The 23,047-nt window shown below is 37.0% G+C and overlaps 1 protein-coding gene across 1 annotated transcript in view; it reads left to right on the top strand.

Moving 5' to 3' along the window:
• SLC5A12 (solute carrier family 5 member 12) overlaps positions 1–23,047 on the top strand; it is a 51,597-nt gene that overhangs the window by 17,237 nt on the left and 11,313 nt on the right. Inside the window, exons 5-11 of the mRNA XM_023230373.2 lie at positions 977–1,131; positions 1,253–1,393; positions 6,281–6,410; positions 7,542–7,630; positions 12,901–13,013; positions 17,470–17,537; positions 21,297–21,383. Coding sequence (XP_023086141.1) covers positions 977–1,131; positions 1,253–1,393; positions 6,281–6,410; positions 7,542–7,630; positions 12,901–13,013; positions 17,470–17,537; positions 21,297–21,383 — 783 coding nt within the window. The remainder of the gene's footprint in view (positions 1–976; positions 1,132–1,252; positions 1,394–6,280; positions 6,411–7,541; positions 7,631–12,900; positions 13,014–17,469; positions 17,538–21,296; positions 21,384–23,047) is intronic.

A 23,047-nucleotide genomic window follows, 5' to 3' on the forward strand; every position in this document is an offset into this window, starting at 1 on the left:
ACTCATTCCTCCATGAATGTCTGGAATATACCATTCCCTCCTAGTTCTTTGTTTGATATTCTACCATCTCAGTTTCCCAAAATATATTCCCTGTCACTAATTTTGCAGTGTCTCTAGTTGTGCAAGCCAGACCCTATTGGTTAGTCTTCATTCCTTTACTTCTTTATCACCTGTATTCAATGAATCATGAGTTATGTTGATTTTACCTCCAAAATAGCTTTTAAGTCCATCCACTTCTTTTCATCTCTACCTTACCTCTATCTGCCAATCATATTGGGCATGGACTACTGAAATAAACTGAGATGGTCTCTCAACTCCTTTTCTTTTCCTGCAGTTGATTCTCCACACAATCACCAATGAAACTGCTGTGAAACAAAATCTCTCATGATATAACTCTTGTTAATGCTTTCTTATGCTCCTGAGAAATCATTTAAGTGTCCTCATCAAAGTCTGTGTGGCCAGGCCTCTAGCAAATTCACCCAAAGAGCAAATTCCTCTTTGGGTGTTTCACACTTTTGACCAACATCTTCCAGTTTTCTTGTATTTCCTCAGGGAGCTGTGCTTCTTCACACATTCTGGTTCCCTCTTCTCTTTGTCCTCTGTAGTTGGTAAATTCCTACTCATTCTTCAGAAACTAGATTGAACATCATTTCCTCAAGACCAGGTCAGGGTTCCCTGTTTTATGCTCCTATAGTAACCTGTCTTTCTTAGTTGCACTTTCCACATTTTTAAGTAAATCACTATCTTGTTGTCTAACATCTGCTTCTCCCATTAGATTATAAACTTTATAAAGTTAAGGAAGGGGTCTGTCTCACTTTTCATTTTATTCTCATGCTTAACATGGTACATAAAAGATGCTCAGTGGCTGATGCTGAATAAACAAAAGAATGCATGCATGTATTAGCAGACAGGCTTTGCAGAGCCAGAAGAGTTACAGGGTTTGTTTTCAAGAACTCAAACATTCCCTCTATTTCAGGGAGGATTAAAAGCAGTGGTGTGGACAGATGCATTTCAGATGGTTGTCATGTTTGTGGGCTTCTTAACGGTTCTCATTCAAGGATCAACTCATGCTGGTGGATTCCACAATGTATTAGAGCAATCAACAAATGGATCTCGACTGCATATATTTGAGTATGTCCAATGCAATTTTTTCATACTTTACAAAGATTTAGCTACATGACCTTGTCACCTAAAATAATATCTTGGGCATCAAATGAATATCTTTGTTCATTCATTTCTGTCTGTCTCATAGCTTTGATGTAGATCCTCTCAGGCGACACACTTTTTGGACTATCACAGTGGGAGGAACTTTTACATGGCTCGGAATCTATGGGGTCAATCAATCAACTATTCAGCGATGCATCTCTTGCAAAACAGAAAAGCATGCTAAGCTGTAAGTTCTCAGTAAAGACAAATTTTAATGTTTTATCTTACTTTATTTGGTACTTATTATATATTAATACTTCCTCTTGGGGTGTGTGTGTGGTGTGTAAGAGAGAGGCAGAGAGACTCACTTAACTCTTTCAACTTTTTGAGCCCAGTGTTACTACTGTCATCTCAGCAGGAAGTGGCCGAGAAGGGGTATGAACTGAAGTTGATTTGTCTTTTCTCTCGATTATTTGCTGCCTCCATTTATTGAGAAATTACTAGATTAAATTAGGTACTGTGGGTGGCGATGCAAAGGTAAATAGCTCACATTTCTTCCTCACTTGATTTAGCATGTGGTCTCTTCAACTATTATTTTTCCTTTCATGGGTTAAAAGGCACAATTAAATTTTTTAAAGAGTTTATTTGAGTGAATAGTGATTTATGAATTAGGCAGTTATCAAATAGAAGTAGCTCAAGGCCTCAATTGAGGGAACACAAGGGGAAAAATTATAGGTTAAACATGGAAGTAAAGCAAAGGAAATATTTGATTGGTTACATCTGTACAGTTGTCTTACTTGGTCTATCCGATTGGAAATTTCTTAGTTAGATATCTGTAAGTTATTTGGTGGTTTCTGAGTAGTTAGCATTAAGTTTCATTTTTTTGTGTTTGATGTAGGCATTTACCAGAAAAAGCCCAAGTTAAGCTTCATTTATATTTGCAAAGGTTAAGCTCACTTAACAGATGTTTGTACTCTTAAAGTTTCCAAGGAGAGGCTAAAAAAATAAGAAAACAAAGGGTAATATAGCAAGCCACAATGGATCTTCAGCTGCTCTGACTCTTTCCTGGTCTGTTTGCTCTGAAGGATACAAGCAGAGGCACAAGCATCAAATGTTTTCCAAGCCCTGCAAGCTATCCATGCTCCAAAATAGAGACCAAAGTTATATACACTTTCACAAAACTGGCAGAAATAAGCCAAAACTGCATCCAAAATGATTCTTCATCTTCAGTGTTGCTTCCCAAGGTTTCAACCTCCCCAGCCTAACCAGGATACACTAAACTTTTCTTAGAGAAATAGTCACTATGAATATTTCCCCAAGTGATTTTAAAATGCTTTCAATGCACAGTTTCTTATGTTCACTAAATAAAATATAAAATTGCCTGGAAATGATTCAACCATTTTGTAAGCTGAATTCCAAAAGGAGAACTGTAATGTAATATTTCACAGCTCTCAGAATAAGGAAATAAAAGCATTATCTGGTGTTCCATCAATTCACTGGTAACATATTCAAATCTTATTACAATAAATAATATTGTAACAAACCCTCCACACATGTGGTCATCTCTTTATCAAACAGCTGTGTTATTGAAAATGCATGTGACTTAATCTGAAAAATTCATTTAAAATTCTGCTCTAAAATAAATTATAGTTGGCTATACCTGTAAAGAGAAGAATCCTTTGGTAAAATAAATAATAATTCTTTGTTATATCTAGTTTTTAAAAATATTATGAGTTTATATTATTTTCTTTTGTGAATATGCCTAATTTTTCTATGTTAATACCTGAAAGTTAGGAAATGTGTCTTTTTAATCATTTTTCCCCACAAGACCAAGAACAATGCTTTGTGCTTATTAAATGTTTATCGCTTAGTAAACAAAGTAATGCCTTGAGAAGGTCATACTTGTGTGTATGTGTACACACATATATATGTAAATGAAAATTAAGGCTAACTAATCAGAAGCTATCAATGAACTTATCGTTATCTAACTAGGACATTTCCAACAAGATAGACCAAGTAATACAATTATATAGCTGTAATCAATCAATATGTGTACACACATACACACATATTTCTGTATATAAATCTTAAAACCTCATTTAGTAAAGTAGTTTAATTCAAGAAAAATAAATACAATCCCATTCCTATAGTTACCTGGAAATTGGAATTTGTTGTACTAGTATTTAGTGAGTATGAAAGCTGGCAGAAAAGGAGGCATACTCATGGAGAAAGAAATGTACATAATTTCCTAACAAATGTACATAATTTTCTAACATTCAGGACTGCCATTCCTGGTTCCACTCATGCTGACTCCCACGAAGGGATTAGGACTGTCATAGTAATTTTGTGAGAATAATGAAAGATGAAACGTAAAACTTCGCTTTAGAAAAGGGATCCCTCAGAGAATCTAAGGTGATGGGGTTAATAAAATTCAGGAGAGAGAAATCGGTTCAGATGTTCGGTACAGTTGCAGTGCACAGAGCTGCAGGGGAGATTGCTGTGGTGGGGGAATGGTGAGGGCTCCCATCTGTCACATAGTTGGAGCCTTGAGGGCACTCAGGGGCATCTGGAAGCCACTCAGAGCCAGCTGCTGACTGACTGTCACCTAGGAGGCTCTGCAGATGCTGATGAGATGTTTTGCTTTTGTTCCATTATCTGAGAGCCTAATGTAATTAAGACATTCCATGGGGTTTAGAAAAATCTCTGGTACTTGAGGAAAATTAATCCTGCAAAATAGGTAGGTAGAAATAGATCCATAAAGTTCACACTGAAGGTGGGCATGGGTTAGAATCAGGAGTGGCTCATATACATGCATTTGGTTTCATGACCAGAAATGTGATTATTCACCAAAGACAACTTAATCTAAAGCCAAATCTTCCTTGCACCTAGAAATAGTATCACTTACCAAGATAGTTACATGTGCTTCCTGGAAGTTAACTGTTCGTGTTTCTAAACCCTTGTTTATCTTTCAGGTCTGCTGGTAGTAAATGGTGCTGTGAGGGTAGGAGTTGATGCAGGGTATCACGTCCCATCTCCCAGTTACAATGAGCACATTTACACACAGTTGCTTTTCCATTTCCATTTCCTTAGTTTATTTTCCCCTTATCTCTATCAGATCTAAAATTATCTTATCTTATTTATGTATTTATTTATTTATTTTCAGTGTTCATTACCTGCTTCTAATCCCAAAATGTAATCTCCACGAGGTTGGGTTTTGCATTGCTTCTTGCTATAGCCACAGTACCTAGAACAGGGCCTGGTACAGACAGTTGCCCAGTAAATACTTTTTGAATGGATCAATGAAAAAGCCTATTTGACGAACAGAAGAATTAACCCTTTATAGAACCAAAGTCCATTTAAAATGATAAACAAATTAAAAATACGACGACTTTAATGTTCTATTGCCACTGGTTTCTCATTTTGCATAGTTGACTGATAAACTTGTAAGATTGTTTTGGATAATATATGACTATCTTCTATATGGTTATATAACTTCCACATATTTTTACAGAGTGTAACTCATTAAATCCTCATAATCCTATAATAAAAAGTAAGGCAGTTACATTACATTCTTTTTACAGATGATATAACTGACTCAGAGTGTTATGTGACTTGTCTAAAGTCACATAGTTGTTAAGAGTAAAGACTTTTAATTCCAGGTCCAATGGTATATTTTAAAAAGAAACAGTGTAAAAATGTAATTATATAGTCATGAATTTCTACCATTAATTTCTTCAATCATTTCATCATTTCTTACCAAAAAAAAATTTTATATTTGCTATATGCTGGAACTGTTCAGTGCTCTGGGAACACAAAACAGTAATACATGAATAAATATAGAATTTCAGATCATAAATAGTATAGTGACATAATTAATTATAAGGAGTAGAAACTGACAAGAGAGCAGGAAGTGACTGTTACAAACAAGGATGAACAGGAAAGCCTCTCTAGCCAGCCAGAGCAAAGGCTTGAATAGAGTTGGCCTGAAGGTTGGAGACAGCCAGAGTACAACTAAAGCAATTATCGGTATTGCTGATTTTATGTAGCAATTGTATTCCCAAAGCCCAGCAAGAAAAACAAACAAACACATAAAAATCATTGCATTGGCAAAATACTTTCAAGGAAGTAGCCTTTGAGATAAAAACTTCTTTTAAACTGTGAAGTGAAAACTCCTCTAAGTGGGATAATTATCTGGCATATTTGCCTTATAAATGTGGACTTCGATTTAAGGGTCTTCTGAAAGTCAAGTACAGCTGTACAGTATAGGTTTTAGAGGACTTTGAAATAAATGTATGTCCTTACATTTAAATATGATTCCCTTCAAACAGTGACTAGATCTTAGACAATGTTCAGCGTTGCTCTCTTGGCCCCCTGTGGCCATCTCCACAGTGAGTTTGTTTATTCTCTCAGGCCAAGGTAAGGCCAGCCTACTTTCATGTCCTCTCTGGAGTTGAGGAAATTAGTAAAATTTCGACTTTCAAAGGACAGTAATGAATACAACATAACTGTAGGATACTACAAAAGCACCCAGGCTGGAATTAGGCATATCTGTGCCTTTTAAAATAAAATGAATTGCACCACATAATACGGGTAAGATGATCCTTAGTCTTTCATACTTTCTGTTGTCTTTTTAAAAAACCAACTCTAACTTTTATCTGCATTAATCTCCAAAGTGAATATTTCCAACACTTATCTATTTCTGTATTACCTCATTTATCCCTCTGGAAAAAGATGTTAAAAATATAAGTTGCCTTTTTGACAGTTTTATGAATTGAGTAGGGGGAAAATCACTTGAAGTTATATAATATGAGTGAGTGGTATGTGAAATTTAATCCAAGAGAATAGATGTCATACCACACATATTAAGACTTTGCAGAAAACTCCTGATTTCAAAGGAAAATTCACTTAAAAATCTTACTTTATTTAAATTTGGTAATGAGTCTAAAATGTAATATTCTCAAGCAAAAAAAAAAAAAATAGCAAAAGTATAAAGTATAGTGATTCTTAAAGGCTATAGAATTTTATTTTACTAGCAAAAAGGCCCAAAATCCTTTACCTTGAGTACTTGATAATGACCTCACCACACCATGATATGGTATGCAGGCTACCAATAGGCCAATGTGCTCTTTTCTAGTGCCTTGTATTTTAACTTGCTGGGTCTCTGGATCATTCTGGTGTGTGCTGTCTTCTCTGGCTTAATCATGTACTCTCACTTCAAAGACTGTGACCCTTGGACTTCAGGCATCATCTCAGCACCAGACCAGGTATGGGTTTTCTTGAGGACAGTGGGGAAGGTCTGGAATAAGCACGCTTCTGGTCATTGTTGGGTAATGTTGGCTTTTCTCTTTTTCCGTGTGGACTGCTCACTATTTCTCAAACCCCAAGAAGTTGGCTTCTTTCTTCTCTTTGGTGATATCTGCATCTACCAGGTTCAAATATAGGGAAATGAGAAGGTAAAAAAGAGGGCACCTTGGCCAGGCGCGGTGGTTCACACCTGTAATCCCAGCACTTTGGGAGGCTGAGGCAGGCAGATCACCTGAGGTCAGGAGTTCGAGACCAGCCTGGCCAACATGGCGAAACCCCGTCCCTACTGAAAGTACAAAAATTAGTCGGGCATGGTGGCGGGCGCCTGTAATCGCAGCTACTCAAGAGGCTGAGGCAGGAGAATTGCTTGAATCTGGGAGGCAGAGGTTGCAGTGAGCTGAGATGGCGCCACTGCACTTCAGCCGGGGCGACAAGAGTGAGACTCCATCTAAAAAACAAAAAAAAAGAGGGCACCTCACCTTGTTTCTGAAGACAAGGCTTGGTAGCATAGCAAGGAAACAGTGGAATGCAGGCTTGAACCATGGCTTTGGATGTTGCTTCTGCCTTTGGACTCTTCCTACAGGTTTCACAGTTGATTAAGGAACCTCAGATTGAAGACAATGACGCTTATTTCCACAATGCCTGCCTCTTTTCATGTCTTCTCAGCATAATTTAAATATTGTGCTGATATAGTACAGTAAACATGGTTTTGAAAACTTTATTTATGGAGAATATGCTCACGAGAAGCAATCATTTGCCTTCCCTCTCTATATGTATTTAACTGTCCTGCTCTGTCAAAGAGGGGCTCCTCTGCCACAAACCTGGATGTAGAGTAGAACATCACATCTAGATTCCCTGAAGACTTCTTTTATGGGTTTGATTTTAGGACTTAGTTGCTAACATTCAGGATAAACAGGAAAGAAAATGGCATATATTGAAAACAAGGAAAATAAACTTCCTACCTCCTTTTGCTCAAAAGCTATTTTCCCACATTTCAAACACTAATGAGAAGACCGCTAATCCTATTTTTTCTCTCTTTTCTTTTCTTTCTTTCTTCGTTGTATTTTTTTTATTTTTTGCCTCCTCTTCAGCTGATGCCATACTTTGTCATGGAGATATTTGCCACAATGCCAGGACTGCCAGGACTTTTTGTGGCTTGTGCCTTCAGTGGAACTCTGAGGTTCGTATATCAACAACAATCTGATGATGATGATGATGGAAGGGATGACAAGGATGATGGTGTAGTGATCGAGAGTATTCAGCAAGCACTCACTGTGTGTAAACTGACCTTCTGAATGTGTTATTTGCATTTGCTTGTTAATTGGCACACAACATATGAGGCTAGAACTTCATTCATCATCAGTATACAGATAAGGAAAATGAGATTTAGCCAGATAGAAAAATTACCTATGGTGAGTTAGTAAACTGCAGGGGCTGGATGTAAGCCTTGATCTGTCCCTACTCAAGACTTTTATTCTCATTATCCTACCTTGTCTGATGCTAATTGACCCCACACTTTCACATCACCTTTACATAAAGCAGCTCACTCTGCTGGCTCTTCTTATTCATTTGGCTGCAATATATATATTCATGTACCACATGATGTTTCAGTCAATGATGGACTGCATATATGATGATGGCCCTATATTTTAATACCGCATTTTATCATACCTTTTCTATGTTTAAGTACACAAATGCTCTGCGATTGTATTACAATTGCCTACAGTATTCAGGACAGGAACATTCTGTACAGGTTTGCAACCTGGGAGCAGTAGGCTATACCATATACCCTAGGTGTGTAGCAGACAATGCCATCTAGGCTTTTGTAAGCACATTATGATGTTTGCACAATGATGAAATCACCTAACAATGCATTTTCTCAGAGCATAGCCTTGCCATTAAGCAACACATGGCTATATATTCTGCACATCTATTCTTTGCATTCCATTCATCTCATCTTTAATAACACACTCAGACAGCTAATAACTTCCATTCCTCAAATAAGGGCATTATTCTAAATACAAAATCATTCATTTTATTATGGCAAATATTTTAGAAGGCTTATATTATACTAGACACAGTTGGTGACATCAGGGATATTGCAGAGAACAAGACTGACATAAGCACTGTCTGCACTGTCCTTGCTTATACAGAGTTCGCTTTCTTTTTTTTTTTTTTTTTTTTTTTTTTTTTTTTTTTTTGAGGCGGTGTCTCGCTCTGTCGCCCGGACTGGAGTGCAGTGGCCCGATCTCAGCTCACTGCAAGCTCCGCCTCCTGGGTTTACGCCATTCTCCTGCCTCAGCCTCCCGAGTAGCTGGGACTACAGGCGCCCGGCACCTCGCCCGGCTAGCTTTTGTATTTTTAGTAGAGACGGGGGTTTCACCGTGATAGTCAGGATGGTCTCGATCTCCTGACCTCTTGATCCGCCCGTCTCGGCCTCCCAAAGTGCTGGGATTACAGGCTTGAGCCACCGCGCCCGGCGCGGAGTTCGCTTTCTAACAGACATGGCAGATGGCCATGTGAGTAAAAAAGATAAATAAGATTGTGTCTGAAAATAGCAAACAGTATAAAGGAAATAACAGCCTCGAGAGAGGTGAGGTCTGAGGGTCCTAATTTTGTTAGGCTCTTTAAGGAACTCCTTTCTGAATATGTGATACTTGTATTGAAATCTAAAGGATACAAAAAAGCCAGCTATGTGAAGAGCACAAGCAGGAACATTTACAGGCAGGGGGAAAAGCAAATACTAAATCCCTGGGGAGACAAACTGTATGGAGTGTTTGAAGAACAAAGGAAACACTGGCACTTAAGGCCCTGGGAGGAGAGCAGGTGGGGATGAGTTACAAGAGGTGAACAAGAATCAAATCATGACGAGCCTTCATGAAATAGTAGAGTTTGCATTTCAAGTGAAATAGGAAGTCATTAGAAGGTTTGAAACCAAGGGAGTGAGTGATATACAAATTGAAGACTTGATCTTCTCTGTCAGGAAGATTTGAGCTTTCCTCTTTATATATAAGAAAAGTAGCCAATTGACGTATATATAAGAAAAGTAGCCAATTGACTGCTTTTCTCATTTGTTCATTATTTATTTGCTTTATTAATGACATTTTTGAGCAATAAAGATTTTAATTTATATTAATGCTTTACATTCTGATTTCAGGGTTAACATCATGCTCAGAAAGGTTTGTCCATTCTATGATTATAAATAATCAACTAGATACCATTCTAGTATACTTATGGTTTTATTCAATATTAACATTATTAAATTGTCTAGACTATACATGTGATATAAGAAATTAAGTGAAGTTCCTGCTTTATTTTCTTTGTAAACTAGTAACCAAGTTGTCCCATTTGTCTTTAATAAATAGGCCATTTTTCACCACTGACTTGAAATATTACTTTTATTACATTCTATATTCTTCTTTGTAGTTGATACCTCTTCTTAATTATCTTTTACATTCTTTTCATGTATTGGTCTTTAGCTATGCCAACACCAATAATTTTGATGACTGTGCTTTAAAATATAATTTATCTATTAGGCTGATACCCTAATTAATTTTATTTCACAGAACTTTCCTGATACCTAGGGGTTTTTAAAAAATATTTTTAGTTGATTCTTTGGGGTTTGATTGTAATCAAATATCTGCAAATACTCTTGACTTTTTTTCTTTCTTTTTAATAGGCATACTTCTATGTTTATTTTCTTATGTAATTGTGCTTTGAGAACAATAATAAATAATTAAGGTAATAACAGAAATCCTCGTTTTATTATGTACTCTAAAAGGAATATTTATTTGATTTTACAATTTAATAAGGTATTGACTTTTGGTTTGAAAGGTATTATTTATATTTGAGAATATTTGCATAAATTATTTAAAAAGTAAAAGAATAAAATGCATATATTTATGCTAATTTTAGAAAGATGTTTATGTCAGTGGTATATTTTGGTAAAATTTTAGCATTTTTGAAATGGATATATAATTTTGCTCTTTCAAAACTTAGCATGTTAATATGTTGACAGATTTCCAAAATAGCAATATCCTTGAATTTATATAATGACTTTAATGACTTTACCTTAGGATTTTAATTTAGTGCACTGCTGACTTGTCTTTACTAATACTGTTTTTAGAATTTTGCATCAATAGCACACAGAGACAGTGTCCTATGCTGTTGGTCCTAGGATCTCAAGGACACTAAGGACAGAGATAGTGAGCACCAGAGACTCAAACACCAGTAAGGGTCACACTCTGTCTTTTTGTCTCTCTCTACATGCTTTATTTTTTGCCTTCTTACTCTGAGGCTCACTCTTTCCAGACTGGAGAAATATGGCTGTTAACAGAATAAATCCCCCATAAAAGAATGTTGATTCCTTTATTCTAAGTCCCAAATTTTCAAGGAAGAAACACACTGGACAACATATGGTATAGAGAGATTACAGCTGCCACAACCACCAGGAGACTGTGGGGACAGAGAAAGGAAAAGACAGGAGTGGGGATAGAATGGGGAGATAGTGGTTGAGACATAGGGGAAAAAATATTTCCACTATCTTGTAGCAGCTTTAGAATCTGAAAATTGACATATGGATCCACCTGACTGCCAAGGCAACCCTGCAAAGGTTCTACAAACCTTACCCTTCTGGGCCAAATTCAACTTTCTGCTCCTCCCACCCAAAGGATTCAAAGATTAACCTTGATGTTAGAAACTTTCATAAGATGTATATTAAGACAAAGATTTTGGGAGCATAAAAAATCCTTTTATTTAATCGTCTTCTTTCCTTATTTAACTTTTATGGAGCTCCAGATAGAAGAGGAGTCTGGCAGGAATCACATACCATGTTTTAATTCTTAGAAAAATGGCCGGGCGCGGTGGCTCAAGCCTGTAATCCCAGCACTTTGGGAGGCCGAGACGGGCGGATCACGAGGTCAGAAGATCGAGACCATCTTGGCTAACACGGTGAAACCCCGTCTCTACTAAAAAATACAAAAAACTAGCCGGGCGAAAAACTAGCCGGGCGAGGTGGCGGGCACCTGTAGTCCCAGCTACTTGGGAGGCTGAGGCAGGAGAATGGCGTAAACTCAGGAGGCGGAGCTTGCAGTGAGCTGAGATCGCGCCACTGCACTCCAGCCTGGGCGAAATAGTGAGACTCCATCTCAAAAAATAATAATAATAAATAATTCTTAGAAAAATAAGAATAGTACCCCCAAAGCACTTAGTTTGCAGATATGGGTCTTGGACAGTTTTTACTTCCTCTGTATATATTACTTAGAGAAGTCATAGCTATACCTTGTGTTCAAGTGAGCACTGGAGGATAACAGAATAATTTTTAATGAATATAAACGGAAAACTTACAAATTCCTAGACATCTTTTGTTCATTGGTCTGTTTCTTTTCCAGAATTTTTTTTTTCATAGTTGTGATTTTGCATCACTTGAATTGAATATTTTATCTATTACACTCGCTAAAATATTCCAGGTCCGTATGAGGAATTAAAGAAGGTCTCATGTCATTCTGCAAAGAAAACCCCAACGTTCAGGTGCTGTGTCACCTAAGCAAGTTTTAGGTCAAATAGGATTGAGCTCTGATTGGAAAGTGAGAGAGGGAATATCAGAGGTTTTATGCAGTTTCGATTTGTGGACACTTCCCTGTCTTATCTCTTGCCACTTTCTCTTTTACTGTTATAATACCATTCTAGCAACGCTGGTAGCTTTCGGTTGTTGAATGTAACAGCTCCTTTTTATGTTGAGACATTTATATGTAAGTTTTCCTTTTTCCTACAACATCTTTTTCCCATTTTGCATGGATCTTCCCAGTGCCTATCTGTCACTTCCTAAGGAAAATTTTCCAAACTACATATCAATTTAGGTCTCTGTATGCTCTTATAGCACCTTGCTATTTTCCTTCACAACAATTTCACAACTGTAAGCAGGTAAATAATTGTCAATAGTTTGTGTACCACTTAGAGTGCAAGATCTATGTCTTTCTGGTTCACCATTGTATGCTTGATACCCAGAATGAATAAAACGATGTATAAATAAATGAATGAATAATTAATAATGAGTGGCAGGCTGTACTGATTGCTGGGTTAGGGTAGTCACTACTTTCTGCTTCCACTCCAACCTGAACACACACGTAGATACACACACACATATTTCCTCTGGTGCTGCCTGCTAGTTCATTTAACCTCTTGTTAAGAGGAATTAGTGGGTGTTAGATTATGAAAGCCTAGCTTCTTCACTGTAGTTCATGGAAAAAATTTAAGCGCAATAGCATGGAAAAAGATTTCAAAGATGAGTAAAGAGGCCATATAGTTCCCATGGAGTCTCAGAAGATAGAGACCTGTCTGCATCTGTTTTTCCTAGAGCCTTGCCTTATCTTTCTGCCCTGGACAAGAGGGCAGGCTGATAGTTCTGCCTTACGTAGCTTAGACCATGTTCTCACTTTTCTTTCCTTACAGCACCGTGGCTGCCAGCATCAATGCCTTGGCAACAGTGACCTTTGAGGATTTTGTCAAGAGCTGTTTTCCCCATCTCTCGGACAAGCTGAGCACCTGGATCAGTAAAGGCTTATGTAGGTACAGCTGGTGGACCTTCTATTCCATATCATGAAATGTACGTGTGGTACATGTCAAAGTCCTGCACATGCTATTCAGGACACACTTATAAACACAAATGCACAGTGAGACATGTGACGAATCCCACATATAGATTCTTACACTTCCAAAGATCCATCAGGGTATCAGGAAAGAATGACTAGCTAGTTTACCTTAACTGACTTTATTTTCAGATACTCTTCTATACTGACCCTACACTCTAAACGAGGCTTATCCAACCCACGGCCTATGGGCCACATGCGGCCCAGAATGGCTTTTAATGCAGCCCAATACAAATTTGTAAACTTTCTTAAAACATTCTGGATATTTTTGTAATTTTAAAAATCTTATCGGCTATCATTAATGTTTGTGTATTTTCTATGTACTCCAAGGCAACTTCTTCTTTCAATGTGGCCCAGGGAGGCCAAAAGATTGGATGACCCCGCAGACTAATCACATCAATCTCGCTTGATTACACTGTGTGATGGTCATATTAGTCTCTCTACATGGGAAGATGTTGTGCTCACTATGGCCAGTCACCTTGACAAAGAAAAGCCAAATTCTTTTCTGAAGAATTGTTCCTTATTACCAAACTCCCAGTAACCCCCTCAAAGAATAATTGCTCCTTGCTTAATCATGCAATTGCATATTATGTTTATAATCACTTCAGCACTTACCAGAGAAACTGCAGTTTCACAAGGTTTACTTTTTAAAGTATAAACAAATTATGTATTTACTAATAGAAAATATAAGTAATTTGGGAAAACTTATGTACATTGTTAAATAAAATTATACCTATTTTTCTTGGTATGTATTATGAAATCTCATTCTAGCAGGATTGAATAAATAATTATGTGGCAGCATTGAGTGTTGATACATTTTTTGTGTGCTTAATATTAGTATTTTCTAAAATTGCCCAAGTTAGTAGACAAAATGGCATCACATTTTTGCTTTAATTTACATCTTTTGAAATATAGACCATTATTTTTCAGATAGTAATGATTTGTATATTTTTGTAAAAATTATTTATGCTTTCTGTATATTTGTTAATGAGACAGTAGAAATTTTATTGTTTGCAAAATCTCTTTACATAGAGAGGAAGTAAGTCCTTTGTCTATTGTAGATGTCTCCCAGCTTAACTATTTTTAAACATATTTTTCATGTACAGAAAATTTCATTTTGTTTGGTCAAATATATCATTTCTTTTATTATTTTATCATTTCTTTATGCTTATAAATATCTTACATTAAAAAACTATGTTTATATTTTCTTTTAGATTGTAAGTACTTTTATATTTTATATTTAATACATCTAAATTACTTATTTGATTTATTATTTAAGATGATAAATTAAATTGTTTTTCTTTTTTTTTTAAGACGGAGTTTCACTTTCATTGCTCAGGCTGGAGTGCAATGGCATGATCTCAGCTCACCGCAACCTCCGCCTTCTGGGTTCAAGCGATTCTCCTGCCTCAGCCTCCCGAGTAGCTGGGATTACAGGCATGTGCCACCACGCCTGGAAATTTTTTTTTTTTTTTTTTTTTTTTTAGTAGAGATGGGGTTTCTCCATGTTGGTCAGGCTGGTCTTGAACTCCCGACCTCAGATGATATACCCACCTTGGCCTCCCAAAGTGCTAGGATTACAGGCATGAGCCACCACATGCAGCCACTAATTGTTTTTTTTATATAGTTCACTTCCCCAGCATTATTTTTCCAATATTCCTGTTTTAAACATATTTTCATTAATAAAAATATATAACATAAATTTTTTTCATCTATAAGAATATGTTTCATAGTATATACTTATTTTCTGTAATTACAGGACTAAACCATCTTGTTTTATATTATAACTTTGTAGTATTTTACTTAAATATATGATAGAACAATTTCTCATTTTTCTTTCAGTTTAAAAATTAAAAATGTTTCCACTGTAATTTTTACAAAAATAAAATGGCTATTCATTACTATTTATTCTTTCAAAATGACTTTAATGTTTATTCCATGGAACCTATCTGAATCCCCCATTGCCACTCCTCAATCCCATGGGATTGCATTAAACCTGAAAACATATTTGGAAACAACTGATATCTTTGTCAGTCTTGCACCTAGCAATAGAATTTATTTTTTTTCTATTTAACTGTATTGTATTTTTTTATTTTACGTATTAACTATACTAACGTCTTCCTCTTTCAGCTCCTCTTCCTTCCTCCCCCTCGCTCTCTTCTCTTCTTTCTCCTCTCTCTTCTTCTTCTTCTTTTATTCATCCTCCTCCTCCTTCTCCTTTCCTTGATAATATGAGTAAGATGCTTTCCACATAATGTCTGCTAAACTATTTATTATCAATGTGGAAAGCTGTAATTTTTTGTTTGTTTTTGTTTTGAAAATGATATATCTGACCATTGACTCAACTCTCGTTGATTCTTAACATGCAAATTGATTTTATTGAAAGTGTGGTTGTTGCTTGCAAATATGAATAGTTTTACCATCCCTTTATGCTTAATTGGTTTTCTAATTTAGGTTGTTTTCCATATCTTTCACTTTTTCTCTTAGTTTCATAATTTTGTCCTTTTCTTCTGTATACGTGAAGAATTCAAGTTTTTCTCTGTGTTACTTTGAATTCTCCCTATATAAACTTCTTAACAATAATGATTTTAATTATGCTATTGTGTTATGTTCCTTATATTTTATTATAAAAATTAAATTATTTGGCCAAGTTTAAAAATTTTATTGTGAATTATCGTGTATACATTGCCTTGATTTCCCATTAATATTTTCCTAAGCTTGCTTTTTAGCATATGCATCCAGTTGTCTATCCATCCATTAATCCATCATATTTTTGGTACATTTAAAAGTAAATTGTGGACTTCTGCATACTTCCCCCAAATTATTTTAACATGCACATTGTTAATGATAATTCACTATTTGAAAAGCTGGAAAAGAGAGCCTCAAAAGTTGCTAGCCTGATTTCATTTTAAGAGTAAGTTTCCGATAGGAAATATCATGTGCTGAATCTGAAATAAAATAAAAATGATAAATACATAGTACTTGCTGTGTACCAGGCATTGTTCTTGGATATATGCATACACTTGTTGGATTAATTTACAAGTAGTTCCTTTCTACAGTGAAAGTTGTTAGAGACAGGAATCACAATCTAACTTTATAGCACTGGCATCTGGTGCAGTGTCAAATCTATGGTTGGTATTCAATAAGATTGAATTAATAGTCATGTTGGGAACTGGGCTGGATATATAGCTGACAGAGAATGTTCAAAAAGAATCAACACAATAGTTTTCTTTCCATTTCTGTCACTGTGTCTCTGTCTCTGTCTACTTGCTACTTTTTGCCTTTCTCTCTATTATTTAGTTTATGTGTTATTATTGGAATTCAGTGTACTCTTGAGATAATTTTTAAACAAAGATGTATAAAAAATGGCTTTTTAAAAGATGGTTTAGAGGCCGGGCGCGGTGGCTCAAGCCTGTAATCCCAGCACTTTGGGAGGCCGAGACGGGTGGATCACGAGGTCAGGAGATCGAGACCATGCTGGTTAACACGGTGAAACCCCGTCTCTACTAAAAAATACAAAAAAACTAGCCGGGCGCAGTGGCGGGTGCCTGTAGTCCCAGCTACTTGGGAGGCTGAGGCAGGAGAATGGTGTGAACCCGGGAGGCGGAGCTTTCAGTGAGCTGAGATCTGGCCACTACACTCCAGCCTGGGAGACAGAGCAAGACTCCGTCTCAAAAAAAAAAAAAAAAAAAAAGATGGTTTAGAAAAGACGTTATTTTTACACATTGACTAAAACATATATGCTGATTTATTAGTGAGCTTTTATGATACCAGAAGAGCACCGTACTCTGAAGGCCCTTATGGTGATATAGAAACAAATAAATCATTATGTAGCATAACTAAGGACCATAAGGATAATACAAATAAAGCGCCAAAGGGAAAAATCTGAAAAACTTTCCAGATATGCGAAATCTGTTAGGTAGAATGTGTAGACGTTATTTAGCCATTGTTAAGATGAAAAGCTACTGGACTCCTGGAATTAGTAGCTTCTTTTTCAGCTCCTTGCTGGAGGGTGGTTGCCCTGGAATTAATTTCCACTGATTTTGTCTAGATTTAGTCTGGACCTTTCTCACATTTTCATGTGGTTTCCACATGACAGATTTCTTCTAGAAGCTTAGGATAACCCTTGAGGCTGGATACCAGTTCATTCCGCCTGACCTGAGGAAGCAGGTCATTGAAACTTTTCCTTGGTAGAGAGACTTCCTAAATGCCTCTCTTGGGGCTGATGATGGCTGAATGTGGAGGACGGTCCTCACTGAGATCCCTTTGCAAAGGGCTTGCATCAGAGACAGTTCTGAGTGCGGGCTCAAGTCATCCCTTGAAGTCAAGAATCCCTCAGGAAATCACGGTTGTAATTTGTCCTTTCTTTCAGGTCTCTTATTTGGGGTGATGTGTACCTCTATGGCTGTGGCTGCATCCGTCCTGGGAGGTGTTGTGCAGGTAACGAAAGAAGGAAAAGACACATTTGATGTCACCAGAACTTCCCTCCACTCTCTTCTAATGTCCTGCCTCTTCCTCCAAGATCCAAAGGCTGACATTTAATAATACCAGCTCCCAATTAAAAATACATGTAAAATTTCAACCAAAATCACTTTCAGAAGGAGAAACTATTAAAACTAGTAATAGGATAGTGAGATAAAATTAGAAACTCCCAAAAATTCAGATCTGAGAATTTATTATCCTGATATAAAAGTAGTGATAATAATAGTTAAAACAATAGTAATTAACATGTATGTAACACTGTGTTCTGGGCAGAGTCCTAAATGTATTATTTCGTTTAATCTTCATCACTTCTCTTAAAGTAGTATAATTAATGCACTAATTTTCCAGATGAAGAAACTAAGAAGTAACTGTCCCAAAGTTACATAATTAAACAGTGGTAGAATGGAATATCTACTCACCTCCACCTATCATCCAAGATGAACTCACAGCTCCCAATTCCATAAAAGATCAATACTAAAAGGAACCTTATGTTTCAATTATAATCTGTTTCAACTATCTTCATTTTGCAGGTGATTACAGGAAAAAAAAGTGAAAATATCCTGTTCAAGGTCTCACAGTTAGTGGAAAAACTAGGTTTATGACCCAAGTCTCCTGAGCCACCCATCCCCATTCCCCATGTTACCCAACTCACAAAACAGCATCAGATAAGCACATCTTCAGGTTCAAGCGATTCTCCTGCCTCACCCTTCCCTGTAGCTGGGATTACAGGTGCCTAGTTAATTTTTGTAGTTTTAGTAGAGATGGAGTTTCACCACATTTGCCAGACTGGTCTTGAACTTCTGACCTCAAGTGATCCACCAGCCTCGGCCTCCCAGAGTGCTGGGATTACAGACGTGAGCCACCACAACTGGCCTTGTGTAATCTGAACATCATTTAGAGTTTCTTATTGTGGTATAAGTTTTCAATAAATGTTTTTCAAATGAAGATATGAGTCACAGTAAGTGAATAATAATCATTAATGTTTATAGAAGGCCTTCCAGTTCCCAGAGCAGTTTAACTTACTTGATCCTTCCAATGATTACTTAGATAAGTTCCATTAATTCCATTATAAGATTCAGGGAACAAATCTGGGAGAGCTAAGTGATGGAATAATTCACTTGTCTACATAAAAGAACTTGTGGGACATGGTGTCCTTTCTAATAGGCCATTAACATACTGTTTTATCACAGATGCTTTATAATCCCTTCATAATGTTTGAAGCACTCTGATATATACCCGTCTACACAGCAGAAGTGGCAAGGTGGCGAGGTTTGTCTTTAGTGATCTCAGGTACTTTTTTAAGATTTATTTTCCTATTCATGGAACCTATATTTCCAAGTTGCCTCTTGATGTCTTGTGCTCCACAATCAGTATTTACTCTTAAGAAAGTATCATCATATCCAACTGGTGGTGATTAGAGTCACTAAATTGTTTTCCTCCAGAGATATTTCCACCGTAAGCTCCTCTGCAATTGAAGTATGAGGGGCTCCAGATAGGCAAGGACTCCTCCAAAGACTGGTGGAAAACAATTCTTGTAGTGAGGAGGAAGTGGTGAGTGATGCCCTCATCCTCCTGCCTTCGTTCAGTTGAGCCTGCTGGGCCCACCTTCTTGATTGATTGAGATGTGTGCCATGCAGTTTAAGAGATATCGATAGGCAAGAATGAAAACCCTGATCTCTCCTGTCCTAGGAGAGGTATTTGACTCTAAGGTGGTCCACTCATTTCTCTGAACACATCTGACTTTGACGGGCCAAAAAAGGCAACTATAATTCCCTTATTTAATTTTCCAAACACCCTTGCTAAATTGAGTTTAATGGCACAACATTCATATTCAGAATTTACATATGGGACGAAGACAAGAAATCAGGTACCCTAGGGATGAGATATAGAGCCAGGTTTAATTTCATTTCATGTTTCTGAAACCAGCCCGTACCCATGGTATGTGTTTATGGGTGGTGCTGAGGGTGAGAGTGGGGCAGCTTAAGTTCCTTAAACAATGACCCTTTCAATGTTTTAGTTAAAGACTTTAGAAAATGTGTTCTGGAAAGTCTCATCCTGCGACATGTTCCAAGAAAGAAAATTTCCACAGTCAAAAGACTTTGGAACACACTGAACGCTACATTCCACTCTCCAAAATCCACATGATACGGGGCATATTGAAGGCTCCAAAAAATCCTCTAGGAAGGAAACCTGTTTCACTTGAAACATGTGACCACAGAACCACAATGGAGTGGATGGAGAGTAGTGGGGCAGGAGGGGCTGGGGTCAAATAGCAGCAGGGAAGATCAGTTCGTGATTTGCCCAGCTCCCTTTGAGAAAGGTCATTCTATCCAATATGCTGCTGTCCTAATGATTATCAGCTAATTCTGCTAAGAGCTGTTAATGACTTCCAGGGGCATTTTAATCTCAACTTGAGAAAAACTTTCTGGATATCATAACAGTTCAGCAAACAAATGGCATGCCTCAGGGATCAGAGCTCACTAATAGAGAAGGTTAGAGCAGTAATAAAAAGATAATAATAGTAGTAGCCAACACTTTGGTGCCTTTATGTGCTCCATAGTCCTCAGACAGTATTCTGTGTTTTTTCTTGGATTCCACATTGAATACTCACCAAACCCCATGTCCCCCAAATGGGAAGCAAGTATTAGCATACCCACGTGACATGTGAGGAAGCTAAGGCATAGCAAGGTAAAATATCCTGCCCAAGCCCCAAAGGCAACCCTAACCCCAATGCACAAAGCTATTGTCCTGTATTTGCAGGAGTGGCTTAGAAGGTATTTGGGCATTGAGGGGTAGGCTGAATTAGATGAGCTATAAGTCTTCCTCTAATTAAACAGGCTTAATATTAACAAAAGAAAGGTAAAAATTAAAATTAGTTTGCTTGTACACTACAAAAACATATATAGTTTTAAATCCAGGGACTCTTGAATTCCTCCCCTACCACCTTGTTTTTTTTTGTTGTTGTTGTTGTTGTTGTTGTTTGTTTGTTTTTATCATGTGAAGGCCTTTTTCTTCTGAGGCATGGTGGCTAGTGACTTTGTAAGAGATTGTGAAATATTTCTCCCACAGGGGAAGACAAAATTACCTTTACTAATTTATTGACTCTCCTATGTAATCACTAGTAAATGAACTTTCAAATTCAGCAACCCTAGAAACTGTGAATCAATGCTATCAGTCAGCAGAGGAAATGCCAGGAATATTAACTTAAGTATTGATACTGGGTAAGAAGCAAGGCTTTACCCTCATCTACCTCCATTTTGTCAAGAATATAGCTGAGGCATTGACTTCTCTGAAATTAATCTGGAAAAATCAATCAAGCATTGCAACCCATCTTTCTGGGAAAAGAAAAAAAAAAACACTTTCTAGAGGTGATTTGAAGTCTCCTTGGTTCTATGACCTTATTTTTTATTTATTTATTTTTTTTTTTATGGAGAAAGAACACTTTGAAGTTCAATGAGTTTCAGCTTGGACTTCAAACTAAATTCAAGATGTTTGCCTTTCTACTATACAAACACACACACAAAAACACACACACATAAATACAGTGCTTATCATTCAGCCTAGAATTGAGAAATGACTTATAGAAAGCACATAATTAATAAACGGCACGGTCAGAACTAGGACCCAATTTTATCCCAGGTGCAAGAGAGGGATGATGCTAGGAAGTCACAGATGCCCTTCAGTGGGGGGTTCATCTGGTCTGCTTTTGTTCCACAGGCTTCCCTCAGCATTCATGGCATGTGCGGGGGACCAATGCTGGGTTTATTCTCCTTGGGAATTTTGTTCCCTTTTGTGAACTGGAAGGTAAGGATCCCACAGCCATCTTCACAATTCCTAGTCAAAAACTGGTCCCAGCCATTTCTTCCTCCTCTCACCCCTGTTTGGAAAAGCTATTTGTCTTAACCAGGAAAAGAATCCACAGTAGAATTAAACAGAGCTTGAGTCTACCTATCTCTGACTTCAATGACATTTTTCTGGGAACAGAAATGAAAGAAGAGCAGAGGTAGTTATGAACTACCATATATCCTGACATGAAAGCTGACTCTTTAACATTAAATTAAGTCTTCTCTAAATTAAAGGCCCACAACATTAATTGTAAAATAGATTCTGAATTCAAGATTAGTTTTGTTGAAATACGATTTTGAAAATTCCTATTTACAAATGTAAATCTAATTGTTTTCTGTGTATAGTTACCTAGATTTATAACTAACTTTATTAAACTAATGAACTAACTTATGTAGGGGAGAAGGGACAAACTTGGGTTCTGACAGCCGGATCTTTATTTTGCTGCTCTGGCAAGCTAATAGTATGTCTTCAAGTAAATGTTGGTTGGATAACTGTGTATTGAGTATAAATCAAAATAAATAATTATCTGGAAAAATAATATAACAATATTTTTAAAACATTTATAATAGCAGGATTTTCTCAATCTAACAAAATTGCCATTTTCCAGTTATTGCCATCTGCACACTTACATGCATGTATTTCGAGAAAGTCTTTTGATTCCAGAAAGCTTGACTTTACACTTATTTATCTATATACTCTAGGATATTCCATAATATCTGTGTCAGATAGTGTACCTGATTAGGTCTCTGTGGCTACCTGACCCTTACTGACCTTTCTCCTAGATAAATCTTGTTGGGCTAGGTAAAGAGGTTGATGGGCAGTGAGCATTCGGGTCTTTGCAGCACTTCCCAAGCAGTCTTAATCACCTGTCTGATATTGGGGTTGACAAGAATATTATGTCTTTGGGGAGATAATGTGAGGGAAGACAATATCCTAGCCACAAAAAAATATGAGCTAACTACATAAGATTTTACAGTGCACTGTACACATTAATTTATTATCAATGTTAGTACATTGTAGTTTTTTTTCTATTTGGTCAGGAAAACCACCTTGATTTCTCTTACTGAAACCACCTTGTCATTTTTGGCAGCCATTGGGGCCCTTATTTACCCTGCATCAGCCTCTAAGACATGTCCTTTGCCTAGATATTTACTAAAGTATAGTAAATATTACAAATTTGTGTCACCTCTCCCCTCATCAATGGCCATGACTGATCCTACTAACCAATCATGGCTCTCCTTCCCACAGAATGTGGCTGCAACTTCAGAATCTGTCTCAACATGGCTCTCCAGCTAGCTATTATAGATCAACCAGGGTTAGCCGTCCAGTTGAAATCCATTTGCCACTTACTGGTAGGCCAGGGGTCAGCAAATGATACGCCTCAAACCAAATCTATCTGGCCTCCTGTGTTTGGTAAGGCCTTCAAGCTAAAAATGGTTTTGACTTAAGTGGTTGGGAAAAAAAAGTCAAAAGAAGAATAATATTTTCTGGCACAAAAATATTATATCAAATTCCAATTTCAGTGCCCATAAATAAAATTTTACTAAAACACAGCCAGGCTCTTCTGTGTGGGTATTGTTCTGTAGTTGCTTACATGCTATAAGAGAAGAGCTGAGTAGTTG

The sequence above is a fragment of the Piliocolobus tephrosceles genome, chromosome 13 (assembly GCF_002776525.5).
Source record: "Piliocolobus tephrosceles isolate RC106 chromosome 13, ASM277652v3, whole genome shotgun sequence".
NCBI lineage: Eukaryota > Metazoa > Chordata > Mammalia > Primates > Cercopithecidae > Piliocolobus > Piliocolobus tephrosceles.